Source organism: Nerophis ophidion, linkage group LG06 (assembly GCF_033978795.1).
Source record: "Nerophis ophidion isolate RoL-2023_Sa linkage group LG06, RoL_Noph_v1.0, whole genome shotgun sequence".
Lineage (NCBI taxonomy): Eukaryota > Metazoa > Chordata > Actinopteri > Syngnathiformes > Syngnathidae > Nerophis > Nerophis ophidion.
This window is the reverse complement of record NC_084616.1, coordinates 48,969,706-48,997,253: the sequence shown is the minus strand read 5'-3', so window position 1 is coordinate 48,997,253 and position 27,548 is coordinate 48,969,706. Positions and strand designations below refer to the sequence as shown.

Below are 27,548 nucleotides of genomic sequence, written 5' to 3'. Positions count from 1 at the left end.
TATGCATTTGTATTTTTATACTGTTTTCGCAAACATAAAAATACCTCAAAACCACTTTTTTTCATGCGACGACAAGATTTGAGGTAGGTGCGAATGCGCTTGCGGGAACGCTCTTGGAACTCGGGGAACTGGCGACTGCAGGACTCCATGATGGCCTGGATCTTCTCCTTGGGCTGTTTAGAGATGGGTACCATTCGGTCCAGATTCTCATCCACAAACAGACGCACAAACATCTGAGAGGGAAAGAGACGGGCAGAGGGGGATGGGAGTAAGAGGATGTAGAGCAGAAAAATGGAGTGTGTGTGTGTGTGTGGGGGGGGGGGGGGGTGGAAGGTGCAGCAAGAGAGAGAGGGGTGCGAGAGTTGAAAACAAAAGAGAGGAAATGCAGGGAGGGGATGGGAGCGTACGGCAAGAGTGGAAGAGGATAAGATAAAGAGGCAGGGGGGAGGTTGGGCACACATGTGCACACGCACGCACACACACACGTACGCGCGCGCACACACACACACACATACATACACACACAGACGGTGAAAAGGGAACCGTTGCATCATGTGAAGAACAATATTGCTTGTGTGTCACAGTTATTTGTTTTAATAAGACTCAGAAATTCACTTTCTTGCAGCCTATATTGCACAGGAGTAGTCAAGCAAAGGATAAATATTCATAATTTAGCGACTACAATGGCTAAAAATAAAGAGTACTTCATTCCTCGGCTATAGACTGGTTACTTACATTAAAGGCCTTAAGTCTCTCTGGGTCCATTCCCTCTGCGTCATTGATTTTGTCACTGTCGTCATGGTCATCGTGATCGTCGTCATCATCATCAACTATCTGCGCACGGCCGGAGGTCAAGTCTTCCGCGCACATGCTCAGTTCAGTCTTCACCGAGTCGTAGCTCCCTGAGCTGTACGGAGGAGACTACAGACACCCAAGCATATTCAAAACCATATTAATACAATGACGCATTGAAATGTGAGTGTTTACCTTGTTGGAGTACTCTGTTTTGATGGGGTACTTCCTGTTTGGGTCTGCTGGGTAAGAGTTTGGCGGCGAACACCCCGCTGGCAGCAGTCTGTCACTCAGGTTGACTGGCTGCTGGTCGTCTGAGGAGGACGAGGACAAGGTAGTGCTAAAGTCCAGCGGTGCACTCAATCGGTTCTCCGTCACCTCCCCGTATGGAACGCTGCTCTCTGGTAGGTTCCCGCCCACTGGCTGCACCTCTGGTGAGGTCAGGGCCGGCATGCCGTTGGCACTGCTGCTCTCTGAGAAGTCGTCATCTGCTGGAGATGGGGATTCGGAACAGGAGGTGAGGAATGGATTTGTTCATCATCAAAATCTGACTGTTTTAAGAGAGTTGGATTTTGCTGATGTTGCCTCATGAGTACATGGGTCAGGTGTCCAATATAGTGCTGTCACTTGATTTTTTGTTTTTGTTTTTTGTTTTTCCTAAATTTCTCCATTTAAATTAACATAAAAGACCCCACTATTTGGACACAAATGCAATTATATTGTCAGACTGTCATTCAGGAGCATGTTTATACTGTTTGAGTTACTTGAATGCACTACATTTAGTTGCTCAACACTTGGTAGCAGTTGTATCTAAAGTCCAGTCAAGGTGCATTTTTAAGTGAGACATGCCAGCGAGGACACCAGTTGGCGTCTCTTTACTCATCTTTGACATATGAATTCACCTGATAACTGACTGTGTGCCACCTTTCAGGTAATTACGTAAAGAAGGAGGTGGGGTCAAAATTAATTGCGTGAATAATCTGCATATATCCATCCATCCATTTTCTTCTGCAGGAGCAGCAGCCTAAGCAGAGAAGCCCAGACTTCCCTTTCAACAGCCACTTCGTCCAGCTCCACCCGGGGGATTCCGAGGCGTTCCCAGGCCAGCCGGTAGACAAAGTCCTCCAAACGTGTCCTGGGTCTTCCCCGTGGCCTCCTGCTGGTCGGACGTGCCCTAAACACCTCCCTATGTAGGGGTTCGGATGCCCGAACCAACTAATCTGGCTCTTCTCGATGTGGAGGAGCAGCGGCTTTATTTTGAGCTCCTCCCGGATGACGGAGCTTTTCACCCTATCTCTGAGGAAACTCCTTTCGGCCGCTTGCACCCGTGATCTTGTCCTTTCGGTCATAACCCAAAGCTCATGACCTTAGGTGAGGATGGGAACGTAGATCGACCGGTAAATCGAGAGTTTTGCCTTCCAGTTCAGCTCCTCCTTCACAACAACGGATCGATACAGCGTCTGCATTACTGAAGACACCGCACCAACTCGTCTGTGGATCTCACGATCCACTCTTCCCTCACTCGTGAACAAGACTCCGGGATACTTGAACTCCTAATCTGCATATAGTACATGATTAATGCAATATTTTTTTTGATTAATCACATAAGTTAACTTGTTATTTTTGACAGCTCGAGTTCAAAGGGTTAAAATAGAAAAATCCTGTATTTTTAAACAACAAAGACGGAGCATTGAGGATGAGGAGTGTACTGTGGGGGGTGGGGTGCCTTCAGTGTACATAGTTCCACTGTTGAATCCTGCATGTGTCATGTGTTCCGTTCTTCCGTTCCGTGACTTGCCCTAATTTCAGTATTTCCATGGTGTGAGGGTTAATACTGGCCTTTGTCCTACTTTTCTAAAGCTCTGCACCCTGAGAGAGAGGGGTGCACATCGGATTGGGGCTGCACTGGTGTCCCACCCACTGGATTTATTTGGATTAGTACACTAAGAACAAGGCAAGCTGTTTCCTGCGTAACACCCATTATGTTCATAAAGAAGAAGTGCAAAAAACTGCATGTTACTCACCGTCCTCTTCCTTGACGATGGCTGCCGGGTCGCTGGCCCGTTCTCCATTCGGCAGACTGGGTTCAGGCACTGGTGGCTGCTCAGCTGCGACCCATGCAGGCTCAGCACCGTTCATATCCTCGCTACTCACCGAACTGTCATCCTGGAGGCGGGGGGGGGGGGGGGGGGGGGGGGGGTGCACATGAAAGTCTCACACTTTTGAAAGCAACTTTTGATCCATTCTGCAAGTAGAAAGATGACATCTGTGCATCTGTTAATTGGCGTTATGATACGGGATAGCATAACGACAAGCGAATGGAGGCGATTTTAAATGGGTTGTACTTGTATAGCGCTTTTCTACCTTCAAGGTACTCAAAGAGCTTTGACACTACTTCCACATTCACCTATTCACAGACACATTCATACACTGATGGCGGGAACTACCATGCGAAGGAAACAGTGTTGCAAGATGTAACGAGTAAGTAATATCTTTCTTTAAGATGGGCTATTTTGAACTGTTAGGGCAGTGTTTTTCAAACTTTTTGGAGCCAAAGCCCATTTTTTGCATTGAAAAAATCTGGAGGCACACCACCAGCAGAAATCATAAAAAACTCAGTAGACAGTTAAAAGTCGTTGTCGCAATTGTTGGATTCAACTTTAAGCCATAACGAAATATACATCACTATAGCTCTTGTCTCAAAGTGGGTGTACTGTCACTACCTGTCACATCATGCCGTGACTTATTTTGAGTTGTTCACTGTTTTCCTGTGTGTACCATTTTAATTCTTGTCTTGTGCTCCTATTTTGGTGGCTTTTTCTCTTTTTTTGGTATTTTCCTGTAGCAGTTTCATGTCTTCCTTTGAGCGATATTTCCCGCATCTACTTTGTTTTAGCTGTCAAGAATATTTCAGTTGTTTTTTATCCTTCTTTGTGGGGACATTTTTGATTGTCATGTCATGTTCAGATGTACTTTGTGGACGCCGTCTTTGCTCCACCGTAAGTCTTTGCTGTCGTCCAGCATTCTGTTTTTGTTTACTTTTTTGCCAATTCAGTTTTAGTTTCGTTCTGCAAAGCCTTTCCTAAGCTTCAATGCCTTTTTAGCGGCACTCACCTTTTGTTTATTTTTGGTTTGAGCATTAAACACCTGTTTACCTGCACGCTGCCTCCTGCTCTGTCCAACATCTACATAGCAATTAGCTACCGGCTGCCACCTACTGATACGGAAGAGTATTACATGGTTACTCTCCCGAGCTTCAGACAGCACCGAAACTCAATAACAACACATAATTTTCAGAATATAATTACTGGTTTGCAAAAAATATTTTTAACCCAAATAGGTGAAACTAGATAATCTCCCACGGCACACCAGACTGTATCTCACGGCACAGGGGTTAAACAACACTGTGTTACGGCAGTGGTTCTCAAATGGGGGTACGCGTACCACTGGGGGTACTTGAAGGTATGCCAAGGGGTACGTGAGATTTTTTTTAAACATTCTAAAAATAGCAACAATTCAAAAATCCTTTATAAATATATTTATTGAATAATAATTTAACAAAATATGAATGTAAGTTCATACACTGTGAAAAGAAATGCAACAATGCAATATTCAGTGTTAACAGATGGATTTTTTTGTGGACATGTTCCATAAATATTGATGTTAAAGATTTATTTTTTGTGAAGAAATGTTTAGAATTAAGTTCATGAATCCAGATGGATCTCTATTACAATCGCCAAAGAGGGCACTTTAAGTTGATGATTACTCCTATGTGTAGAAATCTTTATTTATAAGTGAATCACTTGTTTATTTTTCAACAAGTTTTTAGTTATTTTTATATCTTTTTTTTCCAAATAGTTCAGGAAAGACCATTACAAATTAGCAATATTGTGCACAGTTATACAATTTAATAAATCAGAAACTGAAAAATGCTTTGCTCTGATTAGGGGGTACTTGAATTAAAAAAATGTTCACATGGGGTACATCACTGAAAAAAGGTTGAGAACCACTGTGTTAGGGAACATGCTTGTTGTAGCGTAACATAAACATGAGCAAGACAGGGGATTGGCAAAGGAGAACAAACTATTCACATGTCCTCTAATGACATTCATGTTTCATACCAAGGCTGAGCTAACCTGTGTGAGAGTCATCACACGTCACAATATAGCCATCATGCTGTGAGTTTGCAAACAGGTTTGAATTATTTTGCAAAGAGGACGGGGATGCTCAGTTGGACACCAAGTCAGCCATGGACCCATAAAAGTGTCTGATCATTTCTGTGCACTCTTTTTTTTTTTAAAGCACATGTATTCAGACCTTAAAATAAACACAAATTACCACCAAAATAAATCTGCATCTTAACAATGTCACTTGTCTCAATATTTTGCAAGAATGACGAGCTATACTAATAATTGTTCATAATTATTACTTGATAAAGAATGTTGTTGTTGTGTTTACACTGTAATCATGTACACGAGTGTGTTATGATGTTAAGACACACTTTTATATGTGTCCATATCAATCTCAAAATTGTCCTGCAGAAGACATACGCAACACAATTATGCAGCTATTTAATTCAAGTTAAATTAATACATATTATGAGAGTCGTACTCACCGCGAATCCCAGTCTAGGCCATGAATCCCAATAATCCTAATTATGCGCAATTCGGGTCTACATTGTCATCCCAACAGTGCAGCTCCCTGCACTTTCGTGACAGCGCTTTGGGAGTGTTTCCGTCACAGCTTGGCGTGGGCGTGGTTTCCAGCGTGACGTCATGAACTTAATCTAGCTGTTTCACAGTGCGCGCCCCCTCCCAGCAGACGCGCTGCACCGACTCTTTAATATTGACTTAAAAGTTGAGAGGCCACACACAAAGGCCGATGAACCTCAAAGGGAAAAAAGCAGGGGATTTACGCCGTCAATACAAATTTAATTAGAGTAAATTGGGGAGGCGTGAAAGAGCTCGATTTCCCGACTAATTCATCACTACACCTTTTCTTTCTTCTTTCATTCTTTCTTTCCTTCGTTCCTTGCTTCCTGCCTTATTTCTTTCCTTCCTTCCACACAAACAGTTACTTACCCTCTCCGTGGCTGTCATGCACTGCAGTTTCATTTGCTTCAGGTAGGTGGCAGTAAGAGGCATGTTGTAATCAATGAGGTCAGGGACCAGAGAGGTCGGTCTGTCATTTTCTGCAGAAGTGAAAGTACCAATGAATAAAATGATTTAGTATATAATTAGTGGGGTAGGTAGCAAATAAATTAAATGCGTTGTTTTACCTCAAATAAATCACCTGCATGTGTGTGTTGGGGGTATTTTATTTCAATATAGCCTGTTTATATATATGTAGTAACATTTTTGAACACCTCTCTACATCAGCTTGGTAATTGTGACTAAATTAAAGTAGTAATTTATGCAGTGCAACAATACTACTGTAATCTTCTGGTCGGCCACTAGAGGGACCCTTCAGTCATTCTATGGCTGCACCCAGCCCTCTTGAGTCTTTGTTACATCATGTTGCTGATGGTTACATACTCGTTTTATCAATGACGGATTCAAAAGTTGTCCAACCCACAGTAATGTTTTTTTTTTTTAATAAATCGCATGGTTCTAAGTTGAACAAACAAATATTTCAAACAGTGTGAAAATTACTTGCAACATTGTCACCACATTTCCATTACACCCGGATTTGCAACTTGCATGATCAGCATGGTATTTGATTGAAAATAGCATATCAGCAAATTGTGTGTGCACACATGGAGCGGGGCATCCACAGGGTATATTACCTTTGAACTCTGCAGTGCTGGGGTTGATGTGCATCCTTTTCTGACACTCTCTGCAGCTCATTAAGAACCGAGTCACCGCCTCTCTGGGCAGGAAGGCATAGGTCTCTGCGATCTGTGTCAGGGGATTGAGCACAGAAAGGCTTTAAAATGGTTTCAAAAGTGTATGCAGAGAATTTTTTTGTTTTCTGTAAAAGTGAATGTGTGTAATCTTGGAATTTTCCCTTCTCTCTTGTGCCCACATGACTTAAATCCAGCTGCAGCCTGTACATCTTCCATACCTTAAAACACAATGGTGTTTTTCTTCCTTACTGTTGTTATTTCTCTGCTGGCACTTATCATATCTACACCTTCGTGTCATGGTCGGCTTACCCTCCCTGCTCGTCTCCAGCGCCACCCTCCCCTCCTCGTCCCCTCTGGCGTTTCCCTGGAAAATGCGACCTTCACAAGACCATGGAGAGACAGCAGGGGTGCCCACCCCCACCAGGCCCACCGCCACTGCCAGTGCACCCCATCCCCTTTGCCCCCGCCGCCCCCCTCCACACATCATGGCCCCTTGAGGCAGCTGAGAGGGAAAGGCCACCCAGAGGAGTGTGCTCCTCCCAGAAGGCCACAGTGACAATTCCATATTATGCCCTGCCCCAGTGATGCTGCCTCCTCAAAAGGGTACACTCTATGAGACGTGACAGGACCTCTCTACAGGGCAGGGGCACAGAAATTGGCTTTATTTTTCATTTTTTGTTCCTTAGGGGTGGGGGAGGGAGGAGGGATACCGAAGTCCCGTGAACGTGTCCGACACAGCGGCAAACACAAAGGACCTCGTTTTGTCCTGCACCACTTGGTCAGGGCATCACAATCAACTCTCATGTTGTCTTTGTTCTTGAGCAGGTGTCTCCAACAGGTAGCTGTAGCTCACCATCTGATTTTGAGTATCAATCACCAAAGGGTCAAATATTATTTGCTTCAACTGTATTTTTATAAATGTTCATTACCGACCTATTCCATTATTCAATGACAAATTAGCCCCAAATAGCATGCATAAACACAATAACCACACTGTTTAAGTGGAGTGCTGCCTAGCAAATAAAGTACAATTTAAATGCCAGTCATACCGATAAAACAGAAATAGCACAGCTCTCCTTTCTTTTTGTAAAAATAGCTTTCAAAGTTGGAGACCCCTTTTGTGGAGGCGTCAGCCATGTGACACATCTGCGTATACAGGTGAAACTCAAAGAATTAGAACGTTGTGCAAAGGTTTGTTTATTCTAGCAATTAGATTTACAAGTCCAGATATTGCAAGCCTTATTTTGATATGATTTTGAATATTGGTTATGAAAACCTCAAATTGAAAATCTCAGACAATGAGGGGTTTTCAAAAACTTTAAGCATGATCATCAAAAATATAACAAATAAATATACAAATAGACATATCTCACTTTGCGTGAGTTTATACCACTTATTTTCACATTTTAGGATTAATTGCTTATATGAATAAGTTTCGCTTGTAAATAGTGCACATGCAAGGTTAGTTTTTGTACCTTGGTAACTACTGATGCTAAAAACGTATACATTGTGTTACCAGTACAATTACATCATTTTTATGACAGAGAAAACACATGCTAATCAGTGGCTAATTTAAAGTTGATTTCATGGGTATGTTCCTACATATAGAAATGGTTATTGTTTGCATTTGGAATGATTCTAGTACCAAATGGGTACTTGGAAAACAGTACCAGTGGTTAAATGGTGTCTCAACAAAAAACTAAAAACTTTGTATTCTTTTTTAATTTTGTAACATTCAAGTTAAACACACTTGTAATTGAAATACTTCAATTATTTCAATTAGATAAATGTATAAGAAAATGAGTAATAAAAACTACAGCAAATTATCATAATTGCAACAACACAGAACATAAACAATGTTCAAACAACGTCTTTATTAATACTGATGCTCATAATTTCGGGGGTTCATGAAAGCAACCTCTCTTAGTTAATCATCATTCGTGCATCACGTGAAAATGTTGTGTTGTTGTATCTATTGGCTTGCCCAGCGCTGCATTGCTAGCAGTGTTTTTAGGGCTGCTGTTGGGGGGTTTAAGTCGGCAATTAGGTTTAAAAAGAGCGTGAGGACACTACATTAGTTACAAGACGTGACTTGCGCAATATCATCGCCAATCACTTGCTGCTGGTTGCTGTGACAGCTGTCATTTAGAACTGAAATAAAGAAACAATGGTTTCTTTATTTTTTTTGGTCTAGTTACTACAGCTTACGTTGGCACCGGTGCCATTTTGAGCATGGTTTTAGTACCAATCCCTAATTGTAATCATTAACCTATACCAGGGGTCGGCAACCTTTACCACCCAAAGAGCCATTTTGACCCGTTTCACAAAATAAAGAAGACAATGGGAACCGCAACTATTCTCACGAATATCTGCTGGTGGTCATCCAGTCAACAATAATAAGGGCATGCTACAAAGCCATTGTCTTAGACACCTTCTACAAAATGTACAAACTGCTTGCCAGTCCAGCAAAATGTTGTATGTGGCTTCCACAGATACACGTACATGACTGCAAGGCATACTGGGTGATACAGTTTACACTGACGGTTGTGATATAAGCAACTTTAACACTCTTACTAATATGCACCACACTGTGAACCCACACCAAACAAGAATGACAAACACATTTCGGGAGAACATCCTCACAGTAACACAACATAAATGCAACACAACAAATACCCAGAATCCTTTGCATCCATGACACTTCCTGACTATATTTTACACCCCCGCGCCCCCAACCCCGCCCACCTCAAACGACGGACGGAGGGGGGGAGGGGGCGGGGCGGGGTTTGGCGCTCCATGACACTTCCTGGCTATATTATACACCCCCCCTGTGCGTCGATTGAGGTGGGCGGGGTTGGGGGCGCGGGGGTGTATAATATAGCCAGGAAGTGTCATGGATGTACGGGACTTTGGGTATTTGTTATGTTGCGTTTAGAATGTGTTACTGTGGTGTTCTCCCGAAATGTGTTTGTCATTCTTGTTTGGTGTGGTTTCACAGTGTGGCGCATTTTAGTAAGAGTGTTAAAGTTGTTTATATCACAACCGTCAGTGTAACCTGTATGGCTGTTGACTATATGCCTTGCAATCTCTTACATGTGATGATAGAAGCAGCGGGATGCATGCATCCGGCCGGCATGCAGATAGCATGTTGTAGAGGACGTTAAAAGTAAAGCCATCACGGCACACTCTCAATATTGTAGTCTGAGAGTGATGTCCCTGAGAGGCACCAAATTCCAAAAAACCCCGAAACAATCAGGGGGTTGGAGATTATGCAGCTGAGCCACATCAGAGTGGCCAAAGAGCCGCATGCGTCTCCGGAGTTGCGGGTTGCCGACCCCTGACATATACAGATCAAGGGAATAAAACATGGGGACCGTCGGTCAAGGGCCGAAATCTTTTCCACTCTCGACTGTCTTGACTGTGATCAACGTATTTTAAAAATTATGAAGTAGAAAATAAAACAAAAGATCTATCATTTTTGTGTTAAAAAAATATAATGTATGGAAACAGGCTGAAGTGGTTGAGATTTCATGTTTCCATCACCAATGTACAGTAAAACATATATCACAGTTTTATGTAAAGAAGTTTATTTTTAGAAAACAGTCAACAATTAGTTTTAAACATACTGCTCAACTTGGCAAGTTTGACTGCAAAAAAAAAGTGCCTCAACATGAAACACACACAGATGGTGCACTGGAGTCAAAATGTTGACTAACAACTCATTTTCACATTTGTGAAAACGCTGGCCTGAGACTGACTCAGCAAATAATGTGCACACATGCAAAGAGTTACTTCAGACAAATATGGGAAATCCTACCCTGGTTTATAAAATTGGAGTAAAACAGGTGGTCACAGTTTTACGCCGTTTTTGTGGTTCCGAGCACACTACCTCATATTTATAATACTGTAAAAAAAAAACTGTAGTTGCGTGCGTGTGGCAGAAGAATAAATACACGTAGTAACACTGCATGTAGTGTATTGTGTGAACCAATCATCCGTGACTGAGATTGGCCTATAGCAATCACGTGTATTAACTGTACATTTCTTCATTTATTCATGGTGAGGTCTATTACTACATATGTATTTTTTTTTTTAGAAAAACAACTTAACAAAATATAAAAATGATATCTATCGTTCATTGAAATTATTTTGCCCTCAAAGTCCTCCTGTGTTCAAGGAATAATTCCCTGAATTTGTAAATTTTAACCCAAACAACAAAAAATGTATTTAAAAATAAATAGATGTATCAACCTAATTCATTTATGGATCGATCCGCTCTTTTACACCTGGTGGACTGACTATGACAATCCTGACCAACCAATAGTTGTTGTATTATCGTTTCTATCGTGTCTTTTTAGGCACTGCAATGAGGTGGCGACCTGTCCAGGGTGTACACCGCCTTCCGCCCGATTGTTGCTGAGATAGGCACCAGTGCCCCCCGCAACCCCAAAGGGAATAAGCGGTCAAAAATGGATGGATGGATGAATAGTGTCTTTTTAATCTACTTGTTAATTTGCTGGTAATAGCTGCTACTTTTTGCTGTAACGTGCCTCCATCTACACTTAAACTTTACTGTGCACCTATTTCTTTGTGGTGTTTTAAGATAGCTATATTAGCTATTAGCATTCCTGCTCTTGCTTGCTCTCGGTGTGTAGCATGTATATCGTCCTAATACTTGATAATGATACCTAAAATACTAAGAAAAGCAGTTTATTTGCTGCAATGCAAGTGATAATTATGAACATAGGAGAGCAGCTCCACACTGTGTATGGAGATGCATAATTAGCTGGAATAAAAATAAATACAGTGTCAGCCAGTAGGAAGGGCCTTTGCAAATGCCATTAAAAGGCATTAATGAGCAATAGCGATCACATGCTTTTTCATGAAAATCGTCCGATATTGATTGGTAGCCGATCAATCGCCACATCCAAAGTAGTCACACATCACAAGACTGAGAACAGACAAGGCCTCTTTTGTTCTTTTAAGTTAACTTTTCAACCTTAACATCAATGATGTCTTGCAAGCGTAAGACAGACTCTTCTGGTGACAGAGCGAAAAACAAAGGAAAGTGAAAAGGGAAGTGAAATTAGATTCCTCCTCCCATTTTCATAACACCTGTTTTTACAATCAAGGTCGCTTTACAACAACACAATATCGACAACACGTAATTGTGCTAACAAAAAAACTCAGAAGACTTTATTTCCAACTGCAAACTGTTGATTGCGATAAAGGAAAGTGGGGAGTCAGCTGATCAAAGACACAATAAGATTTGACGGTATTTAAGCAGGTTGCTATAACCACTTGTTTAATGTGATTTCCTGATCTATTTCTCATTGGTACAGTCAAAGAGTTTGCAATTGAAGAAGAACTCACCGCTTTGTAGGTTTTCTTTTGGCCTGCATGTTTCGGTGCCCTGCCAGGGTCAGCACCAATCTCAACATGCATGGCATAGATGATGTCAAAGAAGTCTTCTACAACAGCCACGCGCTTCAAAGAGGAGTTGTCATGGGCTGAATTTCCATCTGAACACTTGACACACAAAAAGAAACCGATGTTAATATAGTGTTTGCGCAGATAAGACATTGCCATGGCGTATATCATCACTAAAAATAGGAAGACAGATTCTCCAGAGCGTGTGTTTGTGGACAGAGTAGTTGTTTGTGCACGTGGGTCATGGAGGTGCAGATAGTCACACACACGACACAAAAGGTTTGCCTTCACGTTGGTCTTACAGCTCGAGAGGTCGGCGCGCGTCGCCTCATTTCCGCACCATTTAAAAAAAACTGTTCAAAACCAACACTACACTCCCACCAACACCCCTAGCAGTCATCCTGCCTCCTGCACCGCTGACCTTGTCGCCATAGAAACAGCCACAGATTTCTCTCGAGCAGGTGTGCTGGGCAAAGGGTCATGTGACACACCGTAGAAGTGGGATCGCCAGGACAACGGCTGCATCCACGGCTCCCCATGGGTCTTTCCTTTCCCTTTTCTTTGAGTTTTCTAACTCTTTCACGCCAATAATACAGTAACATTAAATATAAACAAGAAGTGCCCCAGCATGATGTAACTGGACTGGTCTTCCACAAGAGATGAAGCGCTGACATTTCCTGGAGAAAGGCTTCTAGTAAGAAGTGAGCTTGTTCGAATGAGAGGAGAATCCCGGGTTCAAAAAGTTCTCACAAGGCACCGTGGGCAGCACACTTTTCTCCCTACCACCTTGACATTTCCACGCTGTTCCTGGAACCTGACATTTTCATTTTCCTGCTCTCCTTCTACTATACGTCTTTATCCCATAATTCCATCGGTCCAGACTATCTTTCACTATTTCTTACTGTATCTCCTCCACCCTCCTTCTCTGTTCTGGCTCCGGCTCTCCCAAGTGCGAGGTAATGATCGTTGCCATGGCAACTAAAACCGGCTCACAGAGCCTGGTTTGTTTTAATCCGGCCCGCTCTCCCCTTTTCTGAGTCCATCTCCCCTGTCAGCATGGGCTAAATGTAACGATAATAAATGTAATAATAACAATCCTCCACCTCATCATCACACGTGTAATCTAGCGAGGTATCATCATCCCCCGCCACCCCCCAGACAGACACACACACACACACTCTCAAGCGACATCAGCAGTGCCACTGCCGCTGCTTGGGACAATGGTGTCAGGTCCATTCACGCTGGATTTAGATAATCTCATACAACTGTGGTGTGTGCATTGCACCGCTGCTGAATTCCTCCAAAATTGCTCACCAGCACCCACTTGCTAGTGACAAAAGATTCTGTAATAAAAAACAAAAGCAACGGGAAGAAAATGCGGCCACGTCTTTCATTATCCATCCTAACAGCCAAGGCCGTCTTGGGCTTCTGCAAGCGGTTGCCAGAATAATGCTTCCAAACGAGAGTCACTATTTGTGCGTGCTATGTGTGTTCAAGTACAGTACAGGTCTACCGGGCAGAGCTGGAAGCATCTCATAGGAAAACAGCTGTTGAATGGAGCTGTAGATATTTGGTCTCATCAGCAACGTGCCGTTTTAAAGAGCAAAGGAGACATGTCAGCATCCCTAAGTGGCAACGAGACATCATGAACACAGCACTGCAACACTCTCATCCTGCTTTTTCTCCTTCTCTCTTTCTTTATAATCCCGCAGGACTTTGCACTCCCCTGCCACTGTACAACCAGCCCCCATCCTCGGCTCCCTGTCCCGCAACAAACCGCTCTGTTGCTAGGAGACTGGAGGGTTTGAGTCGGCTGCCCCCACCCCCGCTGGCAGTCTTGCGCACACACACACACACACACACACACACACACACACACACACACACACACACAAGCACGCACGCGCACACACACACACGGCAGAGTCGCTGATGGGGAGAGAGGAGCAGTCCTGCACACAGGCAGGTCAGGAGGAGGAGGCAGGGCGGTTCACAGGAAGCAGCTGGGTCACAAAGACAAGAGAGATGGAGGAGACGCATCACACCGCAAATGAGCTGCACGGGCAAACTGATAAATAAGGTGTTGCCCTGCGAAAGATCCAAACTTTTCAAATCAACCATACTAAATTATACTCATAAGGCAGCTGCCGGCTGTTTGTGCAAAGGCGGATATGTTTACCGTACGACAACCTGCTGGTCCCAGTATGAGGTTTTAGAATAATATTTGTACTGACGCACACAACTCAATAATGTAAAATCATTGTATTCAAACAGTGAAAAAAGATGATTCTGCCCCCCTTAAGAAACAAATATAAGCCACGTCCTGATTCAGTTGCTTTTTCATAGAATAACTTGCAGTTTCCATTGCTACACAGTGGGGCAAAAAAGTATTTAGTCAGCCACCGATTGTGCAAGTTCTCCCACTTAAAATGATGACAGAGGTCTGTAATTTTCATCATAGGTACACTTCAATTGTGAGAAACAGAATGTGAAAAAAATATCCAGGAATTCACATTGTACGAATTTTAAAGAATTTATTTGTAAATTATGGTGAAAAATCATTATTTGGTCACTTCAAACAAGGAAGATCTCTGGCTCTCACAGACCTGTAACTTCTTCTTTAAGAAGCTCTTCTGTCCTCCACTCTTTACCTGTATTAATGGCACCTGTTTGTACACGTTATCTGTATAAAAGACACCTGTCCACAGCCTCAAACAGTCAGACTCCAAACTCCACTATGGCCAAGACCAAAGAGCTGTCGAAGGACACCAGGAAAAGAATTGTAGACCACACCAGACTGGGAAGAGTGACTCTACAATAGGCAAGCGGCTTGGTGTGAAAAAATCAACTGTGGGAGCAATTATCAGAAAATGGAAGACATACAAGACCACTGATAATCTCCCTCGATCTGGGGCTCCACGCAAGATCTCATCCCGTGGGGTCAAAATGATCATGAGAACGGTGAGCAAAAATCCCAGAACCGCACAGGGGGACCTGGTGAAGGACCTGCAGAGAGCTGGGACCAACGTAACAAAGGTTACCATCAGTAACACACTACGCTGACAGGGAATCAAACCCTGCAGTGCCAGACGTGTCCCCCTGCTTAAGCCAGTGCATGTCCAGGCCCGTCTGAAGTTTGCCAGAGAGCACATGGATGATACAGCAGAGGATTGGGAGAATGTCATGTGGTCGGATGAAACCAAAATAGAACTTTTTGGTATAAACTCAACTCGTCGTGTTTGGAGGAAGAAAAATACTGAGTTGCATCCCAAGAACACCATCCTACTGTGAAGCATGGGGGTGGAAACATCATGCTTTGGGGCTGTTTTTCTGCTAAGGGGACAGGACGACTGATCCGTGTTAAGGAAAGAATGAATGGGGCCATGTATCGTGAGATATTGGGCCAAAACCTCCTTCCATCAGTGAGAGCTTTGAAGATGAAACGTGGCTGGGTCTTCCAGCATGACAATGATCCCAAACACACCACCCGGGCAACGAAGGAGTGGCTCCGTAAGAAGCATTTGAAAGTCCTGGAGCTGCCTAGCCAGTCTCCAGACCTTAACCCCATAGAAAATCTGTGGAGGGAGTTGAAAGTCCGTGTTGCTTGGGGACAGCTCCAAAACATCACTGCTCTCGAGAAGATCTGCATAGAGGAATGGGCCAAAATACCAGCCTCTGTGTGTGCAAACCTGGTAAAGACCTATAGTAATCGTTTGACCTCTGTTATTGCAAACAAAGGTTGTATTATAAAGTATTGAGTAGAATTTTTGTTATTGACCAAATACTTATTTGCCACCATAATTTACAGATAAAATATTTGAAATTCCTACAATGTGAATTCCGGATTTTTTTTCACATTCTGTCCCTCACAGTTGAAGTGTACCTATGATGAAAATTACAGACCTCTGTCATCATTTTAAGTGGGAAAACTTGCACAATCGGTGGCTGACTAAATACTTTTTTGCTCCACTGCATGTGCTTGTGTTGGAGGCAGTTTTGCAACCTTGACGCAGATGCCTCGGGGGCGCTAACTTGCCAATGTGTTGTTAAGCAGGGGGGCCTCCGGGCTGATGGGGTTTTGGGGGCCCCTCTTACACCTCAACAAACAAAAAGTAGCAACCATGGGGTGACATCCCAATCTTCTGTCAGATGTGGGTTTCCCCGTCACAAGCTCAGGAATGTGCATGAACGTTGTGCGGCCCATCGATCCATTTTCTACCGCTTGTCCCTTACAGGGTCGCGGCGGGTGCTGGAGCCGATCCCAGCTGCACTCGGGCAAAAGGCAGGGTACACCCTGGACACTATTTTCTTTCTTGAATATAATCTTTTTATGATTGTGTCAAGCCATAACAACCTGCTCAGTGGACTAGTGGTTAGAGTGTCCGCCCTGAGATCGGTAGGTCGTGAGTTCAAACCCCGGCCGAGTCATACCAAAGACTATAAAAACTGGACCCATTACCTCCCTCAGCATAAAGGGTTAGAATTTGTGGTCACCAAAAATGATGGCTGCTGCCCACTGCTCCCGTCACCTCCCAGGGGGTGAGGGGAGCGGGTCAAATGCAGAGGATAATCTCACTACATCTAGTGTGTGTGTGACAATCATTGGTACTTTAACTTTAATTGAAATAAAAAAAAAAAATTGGTTGTCCAGACATAACAGAACAGCAACGATGCAACAACATCCTCAATTTTTTTCAGTAATTTTGTTATTGAATACATTTCCTTGGGGACAGGCGCATGCATCTCTTTGCGAGTGTTTTTTCTCAAATAGTGCTGGCTATCTTCAATCAATCAATCAATGTTTACTTATATAGCCCTAAATCACTAGTGTCTCAAAGGGCTTTTAGCTCAGTAGTCAACATGCACACCTCTTAAATACAAACCCCGTTTCCATATGAGTTTGGAAATTGTGTTAGATGTAAATATAAACGGAATACAATGATTTGCAAATCCATTTCAACCCATTTTCAATTGAATGCACTACAAAGACAACATATGTGATGTTCAAACTCATAAACTTAATTTTTTTGCAAATAATAATTAACTTAGAAGTTCATGGATGCAACACGTGCCAAAGTAGTTGGGAAAGGACATGTTCACCACTGTGTTGTATCACCTTTTCTTTTAACAACACTCAATAAACGTTTGGGAACTGAGGAAACTAATTGTTGAAGCTTTGAAAGTGGAATTCTTTCCCATTCTTGTTTTATGTAGAGCTTCAGTCGTTCAACAGTCCGGGGTCTCCGCTGTCGTATTTTACGCTTCATAATGCGCCACACATTTTGGATGGGAGACAGGTATGGACTGCAGGTGAGCCAGGAAAGTACCCGCACTCTTTTTTTCATGAAGCCACGCTGTTGTAACACTTGTCTTGCTGAAATAAGCAGGGTCGTCCATGATAATGTTGCTTGGATGACAAAATATGTTGTTCCAAAACCTGTATGGACCTTTCAGCATTAATGGTGCCTTCACAGATGTATAAGTTACCCATGCCTTGGGCACTAATACACCCCCATACCATCACAGATGCTGGCTTTTAAACTTTGCGCCTATAACAATCCGAATGGTTATTTTCCTCTTTGTTCGGGAGGACACCACGTCCTCGGTTTCCAAATATAATTTGAAATGTGGACTTGTCAGACCACAGAACACCTTTCCACTTTGCTTCAGTCCATCATAGGTGAGCTCGGGCCCAGCCTAGCCGGCGGCGTTTCAGGATATTGTTGATAAATGGGTTTGGTTTGGCATAGTAGAGTTTTAACTTGCACTTACAGATGTACCGACCAACTGTTAATACTGACAGTGTTTTTATGAAGTGTTCCTGGGCCCATGTGGTGATATCCTTTACACACTGATGTCGGTTTTTGACACAGCACCGCCTGAGGGATCAAAAGTTCCTAATATCATTGCTTACATGCAGTGATTTCTCCAGATTCTCTGAACTTTTTGATGATTTTACGGACCGTATTATTGGTAAAATCCCTGAATTCCATGCAATAGCTTGTTGAGAAATGTTGTTCTAAAACTATTCGACAATTTGCTTACTAAGTGGTGACCCTCACCCCATCCTTGTTTGTGAATTACTTAGCATTTCATGGAAGCTGCTTTTATACCCAATCATGCAACCCAACTGGTCCCAATTAGCCTGCACACCTGTGGGATGTTCCACATAAGTGTTTGATGAGCATTCCTCAACTTTATCAGTTTTTTTTTGCCACCTTTCCCAACTTCTTTGTCACGTTTTGCTGGCATCAAATTCTAAAGTTAATGATTATTTGCAAAAAAAAAATGTTTATCAGTTTGAACATCAAATATGTTGTCTTTGTAGCATATTCAACTGAATATGGGTTGAAAATGATTTGCAAATCATTGTATTCCGTTTATATTTACATCCAACACAATTTCCCGACTCATATGGAAACAGGGTTTGTAGAATTTGCAACATTATGAGAGCACTTTAGACATAAATCAACACATTTAAATCACATATACACTCTTTTAATCCAAAAAAAAAATGCTGCCTCAGGCTCAGCCAATCAGTGGCCACAATACTGATCAGCGATCTGGTTTGGTGACCTGTAAGGGCCATTACTACTGTGGTATTAATATATTTAGTTTATTTTGCCATTTTTAAAATGCATACATGTAGGATCAAAAAGTGTCGAATATGCTTTAAAATATTATTACAAAAATTCTGAAAATATTTAAAGTGCGATGTGGCGAGAGATTAATGTAATTAGTAATCGTGAAAAATACAAACACTTTAAATACATATATATATATATATATATATATATATATCGTCTGTTAAACCAGTAATGGCAAACTAACATAGCCGGTGGTGTTCTTGTTCTGATTCTTGTTTTGAAATATGTAACTGTGAGGAAGTTGCAAACAGACCTTTTAAATGCAGAAGTTAGGTCACTTTAATTGTAGAAAATATTCTAAGTTTTGTATTTGTAATCTGACTTTTTGCATTTGAGCCCATACCAGTGTGCCCTCCGTTTACGTTTGCATGTGCATTCATTAAAAAAAAAAACTTGAAGTCATCAGCACTTGTGACTCAGATGATCTCTCTGCGGATGGGACAAGAGGTCTGTAAATATGCTAATGGACATGTAAATGGGGGCAACGCTTGTATCCAGTGTGTTTGCGTATGATTGATGGTGACAGGTTAAGGTGCATATGACATAAAACAGAGATATGAAAGATTATTAGTTCTTTTTCTGTATTCCTTTATATTTCTTCGTCCCTGTCCTTTCTTTTTACCGTAATCCTCTCCCCTCTGCCTCAGCTCACAAAGTCTATCATTAATTTCATATTAAGTGCACCGAGCTTCAACCCTACGTTGTGTGTGTGTGTGTGGTGTGTGTGTGTGTGTGTTTGTGTGTGTTTGTGTGTGTGTGTGTCTGTGTGTGTGTGTGTGTGTGTGTGTGTGTGTGTGTGCGTGTGTGTGTGTGTGTGTGTGTGTGTGTGTGTGTGTGTGTATCTGGGCTGCTCTCATAAGGAACATTATTTGTTAGCAAGGGTGACATTCCCAATATACTATACTGAGCCAGTGAGAGAACCACCCATCCTGCTTGTGACCCTCACTACAGTAGCATATGTTATGTAAATGACCACATTAATGCGACATCACAAGCAAAGTCCAATTTCACAATTTGTCTCCACTCCCAAACTGTCCCTATTCCTTAAATGTTGCCCTTGGAGGGGCATTAAAATGACAGTAGCGGTGCATGAGGGGGATTATTGCAGACTTAAAGACATGTGTGACTGTGTGTGTGAGGAGCACAACTATGACTGTCTCCCACACAGGGGGGAGGCCTCCAGGCCAGTTAAAAATGGTGTTAATTTCTCCTCCTATGGGAACGCAAAGAACCATCTCTCCATGGCAACAGAGAGGGTGCTGAAGGGAGGAAAGACGGAGCAAGCGATCAGCGACCCCCTCTTTATACATGTGCACATTCTAGCACATGCACAAAGTATCACATATGTACAGTTTGCATTTTGCCACCAATGACCCCAATATTGACATTGCCTTATGAACATCTAACAAACAACTGCTTATTATTAAAGCTAAGTTCAAGCTTATTTGTGGCTACCTCCAAAGGTCTAAGAACCACTCTGTGATTCTCGTTTAAGGTGGGGAACATTTGGGAACCCATGAGAGTGCTGCCATGTGTCCCTCTGATACGTGCTGCCAGACAGACAGAAATTAAACAAAAACTTGTGACAAAAGCACAGGAGATTCAGAATTCCCCTTAAAATTGTATTTATGCAAATGCTGTGGTATAATATGGCCAGTATTCTTTTGACTCTGTGGCCCTTCCCCAAAAGAGGGCCTCTCGGGGGAAACGTGGCCTAATTAATCAGATAATAATGATGATGTTCCTCTTCTCACGTCTAGAGTCCCCTTTTCAAGAATAATAGGTTCTATCTCAGAAAGAGGACATCCCAATGAAGGCTTTTATTTAGCATGGACGCACTGTCCTGAAAATCAATTTGTCTGCTGTCCTGTTAGGAAGTTACTTAAAAGGTTCAATGTTGAATCCTTCAGAGAACAAACTTTTGTCACCCTATCTTTTTTATTTACTTTTGCATTTAAAACTAAATGAAACATAAACATAAAACGTTATTCTGTACTCCATCCAGCTGTACAACCAGTCTGCAACCTGTAATAAATAATACTGGTTTATTACTATGCTGCTTAAGGTTATCACACCTTTCTTTGTTTATAGTGTATATTAAAGTTTTATATACTTGTCATTTATTTTATTTATTGCTGCTGTTGTATACCATCACTTCTGTATTGTTGGTATTGTTTGTTGTATTGTATTTATTATTTTTTCCTCTTTTTAGTGCCCTTATTGGGAGTGCTTTACAGTTATCTTTTCCAATAATGATCTATAATGTGCCAAACAATATCCTTGAGGTCAATAAAGTTTGTCCAAGTCTTATTAGTCCTGCACGCCACAATCAAAAATTATTAAGTTGATTGATTACTCATCCTAGCACCCATTGGTTTATTTTTGGACTTAGACTTACAATTTGAACTAGTGTTTACGAGATGCTGTATGTATTTGCAGCGTAGCCACCAAAACCTGCTGAGAGCGTTAATCAGGGATAGTTACAGATTTCAGTTGACATGACAACTAAAAGCAGCAGCTAGCAATGATGTTTACATTTCAGCACAATGCTCACTTGAAGGGACAAAATACATTTTGGGCGACCATGTGCCTTCTTTTTAATTTTCCCTCTATAGAATGCAATTTGGTGGTCTCTGTGTCTGTTTCTGGTTCTATCCCCCTCCTCCTCTAATCAGGACATAATGAGAGCAAAACGAGGTTGCTTCTCCACACTGAGGGCTACTGGAAGAGCTTTGCAGAAAAAGCGTGAGACAACATGGACATACAGCCTAGGTAGAATAATTCAGTGTCAGCCTTGGACAGACGCCTCTTCACCGAGTCGGCACTGTTCACCACGACTGCGCCCATGAGCCTTTGTCCGAACACACACTAAAGCCGCCTTGTACGCATCGCTTACACATAGAAGAGACCTTCTCTGTCTGCACATCATCCAGCATCCATCCCTGCCCCCCACCGAGCCTCTCGTCATTTCACCCCATGCCTGCCCCCATACAGAAACTTGGCACGGCCCGGGAGCAGCTGCAGTGGGGCGTCCAATGCTGGAGCTCCAGGGACACGCCCCCATAGGCCTGCAGCCGTACGGCTAGGCAATGACCATTGTGTGTGAGTTGGGACGTCCGCATGCACGTGTTTCACTTTTGTACTGGACCACGGCGGCCTATATACAAGGCCTCAAACGCGTGTGCAATGAAAAATGGCATTGCATTACTTCATCATCCATATGCATATACATTTGTTGCTTCTGAGTCATCATTAAAGGCCTAATGTTGCCTAATGTTTTGTTTCTTCCTTCAATTTCCCAAGTGGTGCTGAGTCAGGAGCAGGTCTCTCTCCGTCACATGACATTAGCTACAAAGCGTGCGCACTATTCTCAATAAAACCTATTCTAATAATAAATTGGTGACATATGCCAACTGGATTGTCCCAAGAACATCTGAGAAAACAGAAACATCACTTAAATTAAAAAAAAAACACACACACAGAAGCCACTTAAAACATTTTGTGCAGGATGCATGTGCACCTGCGAGGAGTATTCACACCTGCCCTCTTGTCCAGGGGGAAACATAATATTGAGTAGAGATTATGAGCGTTTCTAAAGGCGGTCTAAATTGTGCATTCACACAGGTGTAGCACCTGTGGAGGGGTCTGCACTATTCAACACAAATCAAAAGGATTTACACTCTAATCTGTGCCAATATCTCGTCTGGTTTGTTAACACAATGTGTTTCTGCTCTTATGGGTCCAGAGAGACCAGGTTGATTATTCCCAGAAGGCGCTTATTTAAAATGGTGGCTGTCTCTTCACTGTCACGGTGGGCCAAAATACCATCCACGTGCACGCCCACTCATACTGTAGGGGCTGGCGGTGTACTGTGTACAGTTGTTGACTTTTACGAGAGAAAACAGCTCTGTATGACCCCTCTAACCCTGAGATGTGCAGTGGGACATGTGGGTGACCTTTTACACTTCCACTATTTTACATGTCAAGTTGTCGTGCATGTCGAGGTGAAATTGAGCACAAACTGTGTGTGTGTTTGTCACTGCAATAAGCCTTTTGTTTCAGGCACAGCCCTGCATGCATGCATGGACACTAATCACCACAACTCACAGGACGTCAGTTAGCCTGTGAAATGCATGACTTTTGTCTGAAGTCAAATACACACGTGTCTACATATGTATAAATATGGGTCTATATAAATATTTAAGGTTGAGTCTGCAGCAGAGGCAGGCAACCTCAGAGTACACAGGTGTTGCCAGAGCAACGAGTGTCCATGAGTGGATCTGCATCCTGGCCAGGACAATGAAAAGTGCCACTCAGACAGACTGACACCTATACAGTCCCATGCATGCACAGTCATATCTTCTAATAAAGAGTGACATTTTTTGTGCACATACATCACACATGTGAACATTGTCCGTGGGTTTAAGACGGGGTTGCTAATTTACCAGCGGACAATCAACCTGACAGCCACAACCACCACCAGCAGGTGACTGTAGCATCTTCTAAGTTAAGGAGGCCCCCTTGGAGCGTCCTAACAGAGGCGAGCCGGCATCGCATGCCGCTGCACACGTGCACGCGCACCGTGACTACAGATGTGCACGGTCCGGTCCGGAAGTGTAATGCAGCGCATTATCAGTACGATACTTTTAAGCCTGGACCCACCTCGCTGTCACGGCCGTGCACAGCAGCCTCTCAGCATCGCCAGCGCCGGGAGGCACCGGCGTTGCTATGGCAGCAGGGATGAGAGTGGGGCTGATCTGGCTGGGATGTGGACAAAGTGAAGCGTTATCAGGAAGGGGGATGAGGGTGCAGCCGGGACGACAAAACCTTATACTTATTTTGTTCATGTGACAGGTGCTTGTTAAGAGCAGTAAAATCACGACAACTTACAGACGGGACATCTCGTGCGCGCACACGCGCACACGCACACACGCACTCACGCACACGTACACGTACACACACTTTACCGTTGACTTGACCGGGACATATAGCACGGGCTTCCCTGGAGCTCCTTTCTTGTTGTGCTCTCCCAAAACGTTGGTGCCCACCTGAAATCCTTTGGACTTCACCCAGAATTTGAATTTGGCGTTAATGTGGCTGTTGTCGACGTACACGCCGTCCGACTCGTCGTTTTGCAACAACGTCTGCATGATTTTGTTATATTTTCGCCGGGTGACGGTCTTTGTTTTGCCAGAGTCTCCATAAGTGCGGAGACACCAGTCCTGAAATTCACTGAACATCTCCGCCTCCAACACGACCGGACTCCGGCTCCTCTTGGGCGCATCCACGCACGCCTTCTTCGTTGCCATTGCTCGCCCTCGCTCCCACCTTCCCTCTCTCCCCCCGTCTGGATCCAACAGCTCGGGCTAATAAAGAACACACTTCCGCGGCTTCCTCCTCCTTCGACCACCCCCCGCCGCCGCTGCCGCCGCCGCCGTCCCACTCGATTCTTCCGGGACGCCTTGGTTCCTGACTGGCGCAAGATGAAGAGCCGGGCAGCAGCACACCTGTTTGCAGCGGAGCAGCGCTGTCCCAAACCGCAGCGGTGATAAATGTCACTTCCTCAAATCAGGAGCTGAGGAGCAGAGAGAGGGGGGGTGTCCTATGCCGGGCGGCCATCTCCCACCTGTGCGTAAAAACGTCCTTTTTTCTTCTCCCCGGGGACAAAAAAAAAAAGGACACCACCCCAGTTGGGACAAAAGCGCGCAAACAAAAGTCGTTTCCAGTGTCTAATGATATACTTTTAAACCACCGGCACTATTTGTCATATGCGATGGTCTCGACCTCAAATATGCGAGGATGCTCACAATGTGCGCCATACGTGGCCCCCATGGCCGACCCACATGCGCCTCCCTCTCCTCACACCTGTTTGAATGGCATCTCTTGCATTGAACCTCCTGTGTGCAATGGCAGACCTATCCCGCCATACACACTGCACACAACGTTTATTATCGTTGTCATCCTCCCTATACAGTGAACGAAATGGTGTTTTTTACACATTAAGTGAAACGGAAGCACCATCAGAATTCAGAGCACTTCATGCAGACTTTAAAAAAAACCGTCCTGTGCAATAAGGCACATGTGTTTCTTTGTTAAATTATTTATTTAAATATAAATGAGTGCATTTATGTCACAAGTGCCCTTGCAGATATTGCAACATCTGGCGAGCTGCACTTACTTACTTACTTAAAGCATGAGAAGTACAATGTAATCCTTAATTTAAAAAAAAATGGTGCATGAGAAGCGGAACCTTGCATATCAGAATGTGTTTTCTTCATTGTGGTCCTGCGTGCATGTGCAGTTTTTCGCCTCTTTGTGTGTGTGTGTGTCTGTGTGTGTGACTCGCCCCTGGCCTGTGCATTACAGGCCCATGCTGGCGGTGGTGACTGCTGCTGTTGCCATGACAGCAGCTCAGCAGAGTCTCTGGCCGTGCAATGGGTGAGTGGGATGCCCCGTCCTCAAGTCCCCATCCATTGAGGCTCTGAAAATGTAACATTGAATAACACTTTAAAAAATAAAAAAGCCCCACCCCGACTGTATGACCGTCATTCCGACACCAACTCATCATCAAACATACAGCAAAACTAAGGCTGTGTGTGTGTGCGTGTGTGTGTGTGTGTGTGTGTGTGTGTGTGTGTGTGTGTGTGTGTGTGTGTGTGTGTGTGTGTGTGTGTGTGTGTGTGTGTGTGTGTGTGTGTGTGTGTGTGTGTGTGTGTGTGTGTGTGTGTGTGTGAAGGCCGAAGCCTTTGCAAGTAATTTCATTCCATTTCATCATTTGGTCTCCTGTAGTTTTCTGTCAGGACTGGCCTGCATGTAGGAGGAGCTCCTAAAGCCTCCACATCCCTCAAGGGAGGAAACATTTCAATGCTGCTATTTTGTAAAGATTATCTCCAATTATTCGAATGAGTTCTCCACTACTCCGGCTGTCCCGTTTACACAAACGTCAATATGGCTCTGTCTTTTCACTAATCTGCAATCATTATTGACACATTTGAGTGCTAAATTATGGAGAAGACGTAAACTGGAAATTCTCCTCCGTGCACATTTAGATATAAATAAAGGGAACTAAATGTTAAATTTTTTCTTTCTATAAAGCCCCGTGGGGTGTGCCCCGAAGAATGTAAAAAATAGCAAGTTCATTCATGTGATGACTCACAAAAAAATGATCGCATTAATTATGTATATACAAGCAGATTAATAGCACTATTTTACCCCGCATGCTCTTTTAGCTTGACTGAGTATACTTATAAGGTCAGTGACCAGGTCAATGTGTGTGTGTGTGTGTGTTTATATATCTATCCACCCATCCATTTTCTACCACTATCTCAGCTGCATTCGGGCGGTATAGGCGGGGTACACCCTGGAGAAGTCGCCACCTCATCGCAGGGCCAACACATACAGACAGACAACATTCACACTCACATTGCCAGACTAAGGCCAATTTAGTGTTGCCAATCAACCTATCTCCAGGTGCATGTCTTTGGAGGTGGGAAGAAGCCGGAGTCCCCGTAGGGAACCCACGCAGTCACGGCGAGATCATACAAACTCCACACAGAAAGATTCCGAGCCCGAGATTGAACCCAGGACTGCTCAAGACCTGTGTATTGTGAGGCAGATGCACCAACCCCTCTTCCAGCGTGTGTGTGTGTGCCATGTGCGTGCGTGTGCGTGTGCGTGTGTATATAAATATAAATATATATATATATATATATATATATATATATATATATATATATATATATATATATATATATATATACTGTATGGGTCACTAACAAACAAGGGTGATTCTTGCTTAATTATACTCCTATATCTCCAACGTATTTAGGTTTCTTGTTTTTACTGTTTTGTGAATAATATGGTAATTTTTAGCTCTTAATGAAGCAAGCATAAAGGCCTTCATAATCATGTTAACAAAACACATGAGGGCTAAAATGCAAAAAAAAAAAATATTAGGACAAACCGATACCATTCACTTAAAGGGGAACTGCACTTTTTTTTCCGAATTTTGCCTCTAATTCTCAATGTCTTTTTTTTTGTTGCATTCTACCTCGTAAATAAACATAAATAAAAGTCTGCTTACAATGGAGCCGCGATGGGAGCTGCAATGGGAGCTATGACGTCATTGCGTCTACCATACATCCTAATTAATAATTTTGTGATCTAAATGTTACTAGGTATTAGGTATATTATTATTATAAGTGCTAGCGTTCAGGACCTACTTTTAGCGGCACATTGATCAGAGCGAGGTGACTACCCTATGCAGCTGTATTGACATCATCAGCTGGTGAGCCGCTTTCTTGCCTCGGGGCTCATGAAAATTAAACCTAGATTATACGTTAGTAAATCATGCCTCTCACCTTAAAAGTAAAATGATGTGGACATAAACTGGGAAGTTAGTAAACTTTGAAAGCCAACTTAGACCAGGAGATGGTGAGAAAGAAATGTAAAAGAAGCTGAATGCACACACCTTTTTTTTTTTTTAAACCATTGGCAAGGATATGAGTCATTCGTCATCCATACAGGAATGTATCAACATCCTAACAACAGTCGGCATCCAAATGAGAGCAGACATTGTAAAGTAAATGATTTTTTATTATATTTGTTGGATCTCAGGATGTCTGCAGTGGTTAGCAATCAGTGATGTTGTCGAAGGAAAAAGTGAATGTAATGATGGATTTGTGAAATTAATGCGCAGTCGTATAGATAAAAAGAAGAAAACAAAAACACATGTGGGCTTGTTTTGCATAAGGACTGTGAATGATAGAAAAAAACTATTCAAAAAAAGTGAAGTTCCCTTTCAACATTTTCCAGTAAACAACTGTGGAACTAGT

The 27,548-nt window shown here is 43.1% G+C and overlaps 1 protein-coding gene across 2 annotated transcripts in view; it reads right to left on the bottom strand.

Moving 5' to 3' along the window:
• Positions 1 to 24,461, bottom strand: part of nol4la (nucleolar protein 4-like a) — a 37,897-nt gene extending 13,436 nt beyond the window's left edge. The window contains exons 1-8 of one of the 2 annotated variants that reach the window (XM_061904041.1): positions 23,682 to 24,461; positions 12,011 to 12,166; positions 6,578 to 6,689; positions 5,874 to 5,983; positions 2,817 to 2,958; positions 988 to 1,280; positions 736 to 921; positions 45 to 233 (exon numbers count right to left, since the gene is read on the bottom strand). In XM_061904041.1, coding sequence (XP_061760025.1) covers positions 45 to 233; positions 736 to 921; positions 988 to 1,280; positions 2,817 to 2,958; positions 5,874 to 5,983; positions 6,578 to 6,689; positions 12,011 to 12,166; positions 23,682 to 24,023 — 1,530 coding nt within the window. In that variant the 5' untranslated portion in view covers positions 24,024 to 24,461. Of the gene's footprint in view, positions 1 to 44; positions 234 to 735; positions 922 to 987; positions 1,284 to 2,816; positions 2,959 to 5,873; positions 5,984 to 6,577; positions 6,690 to 12,010; positions 12,167 to 23,681 lie in introns of both variants that reach the window. The other variant, XM_061904040.1, reaches the window with a different exon arrangement.
• Positions 24,462 to 27,548: the final 3,087 nt, after the last annotated feature.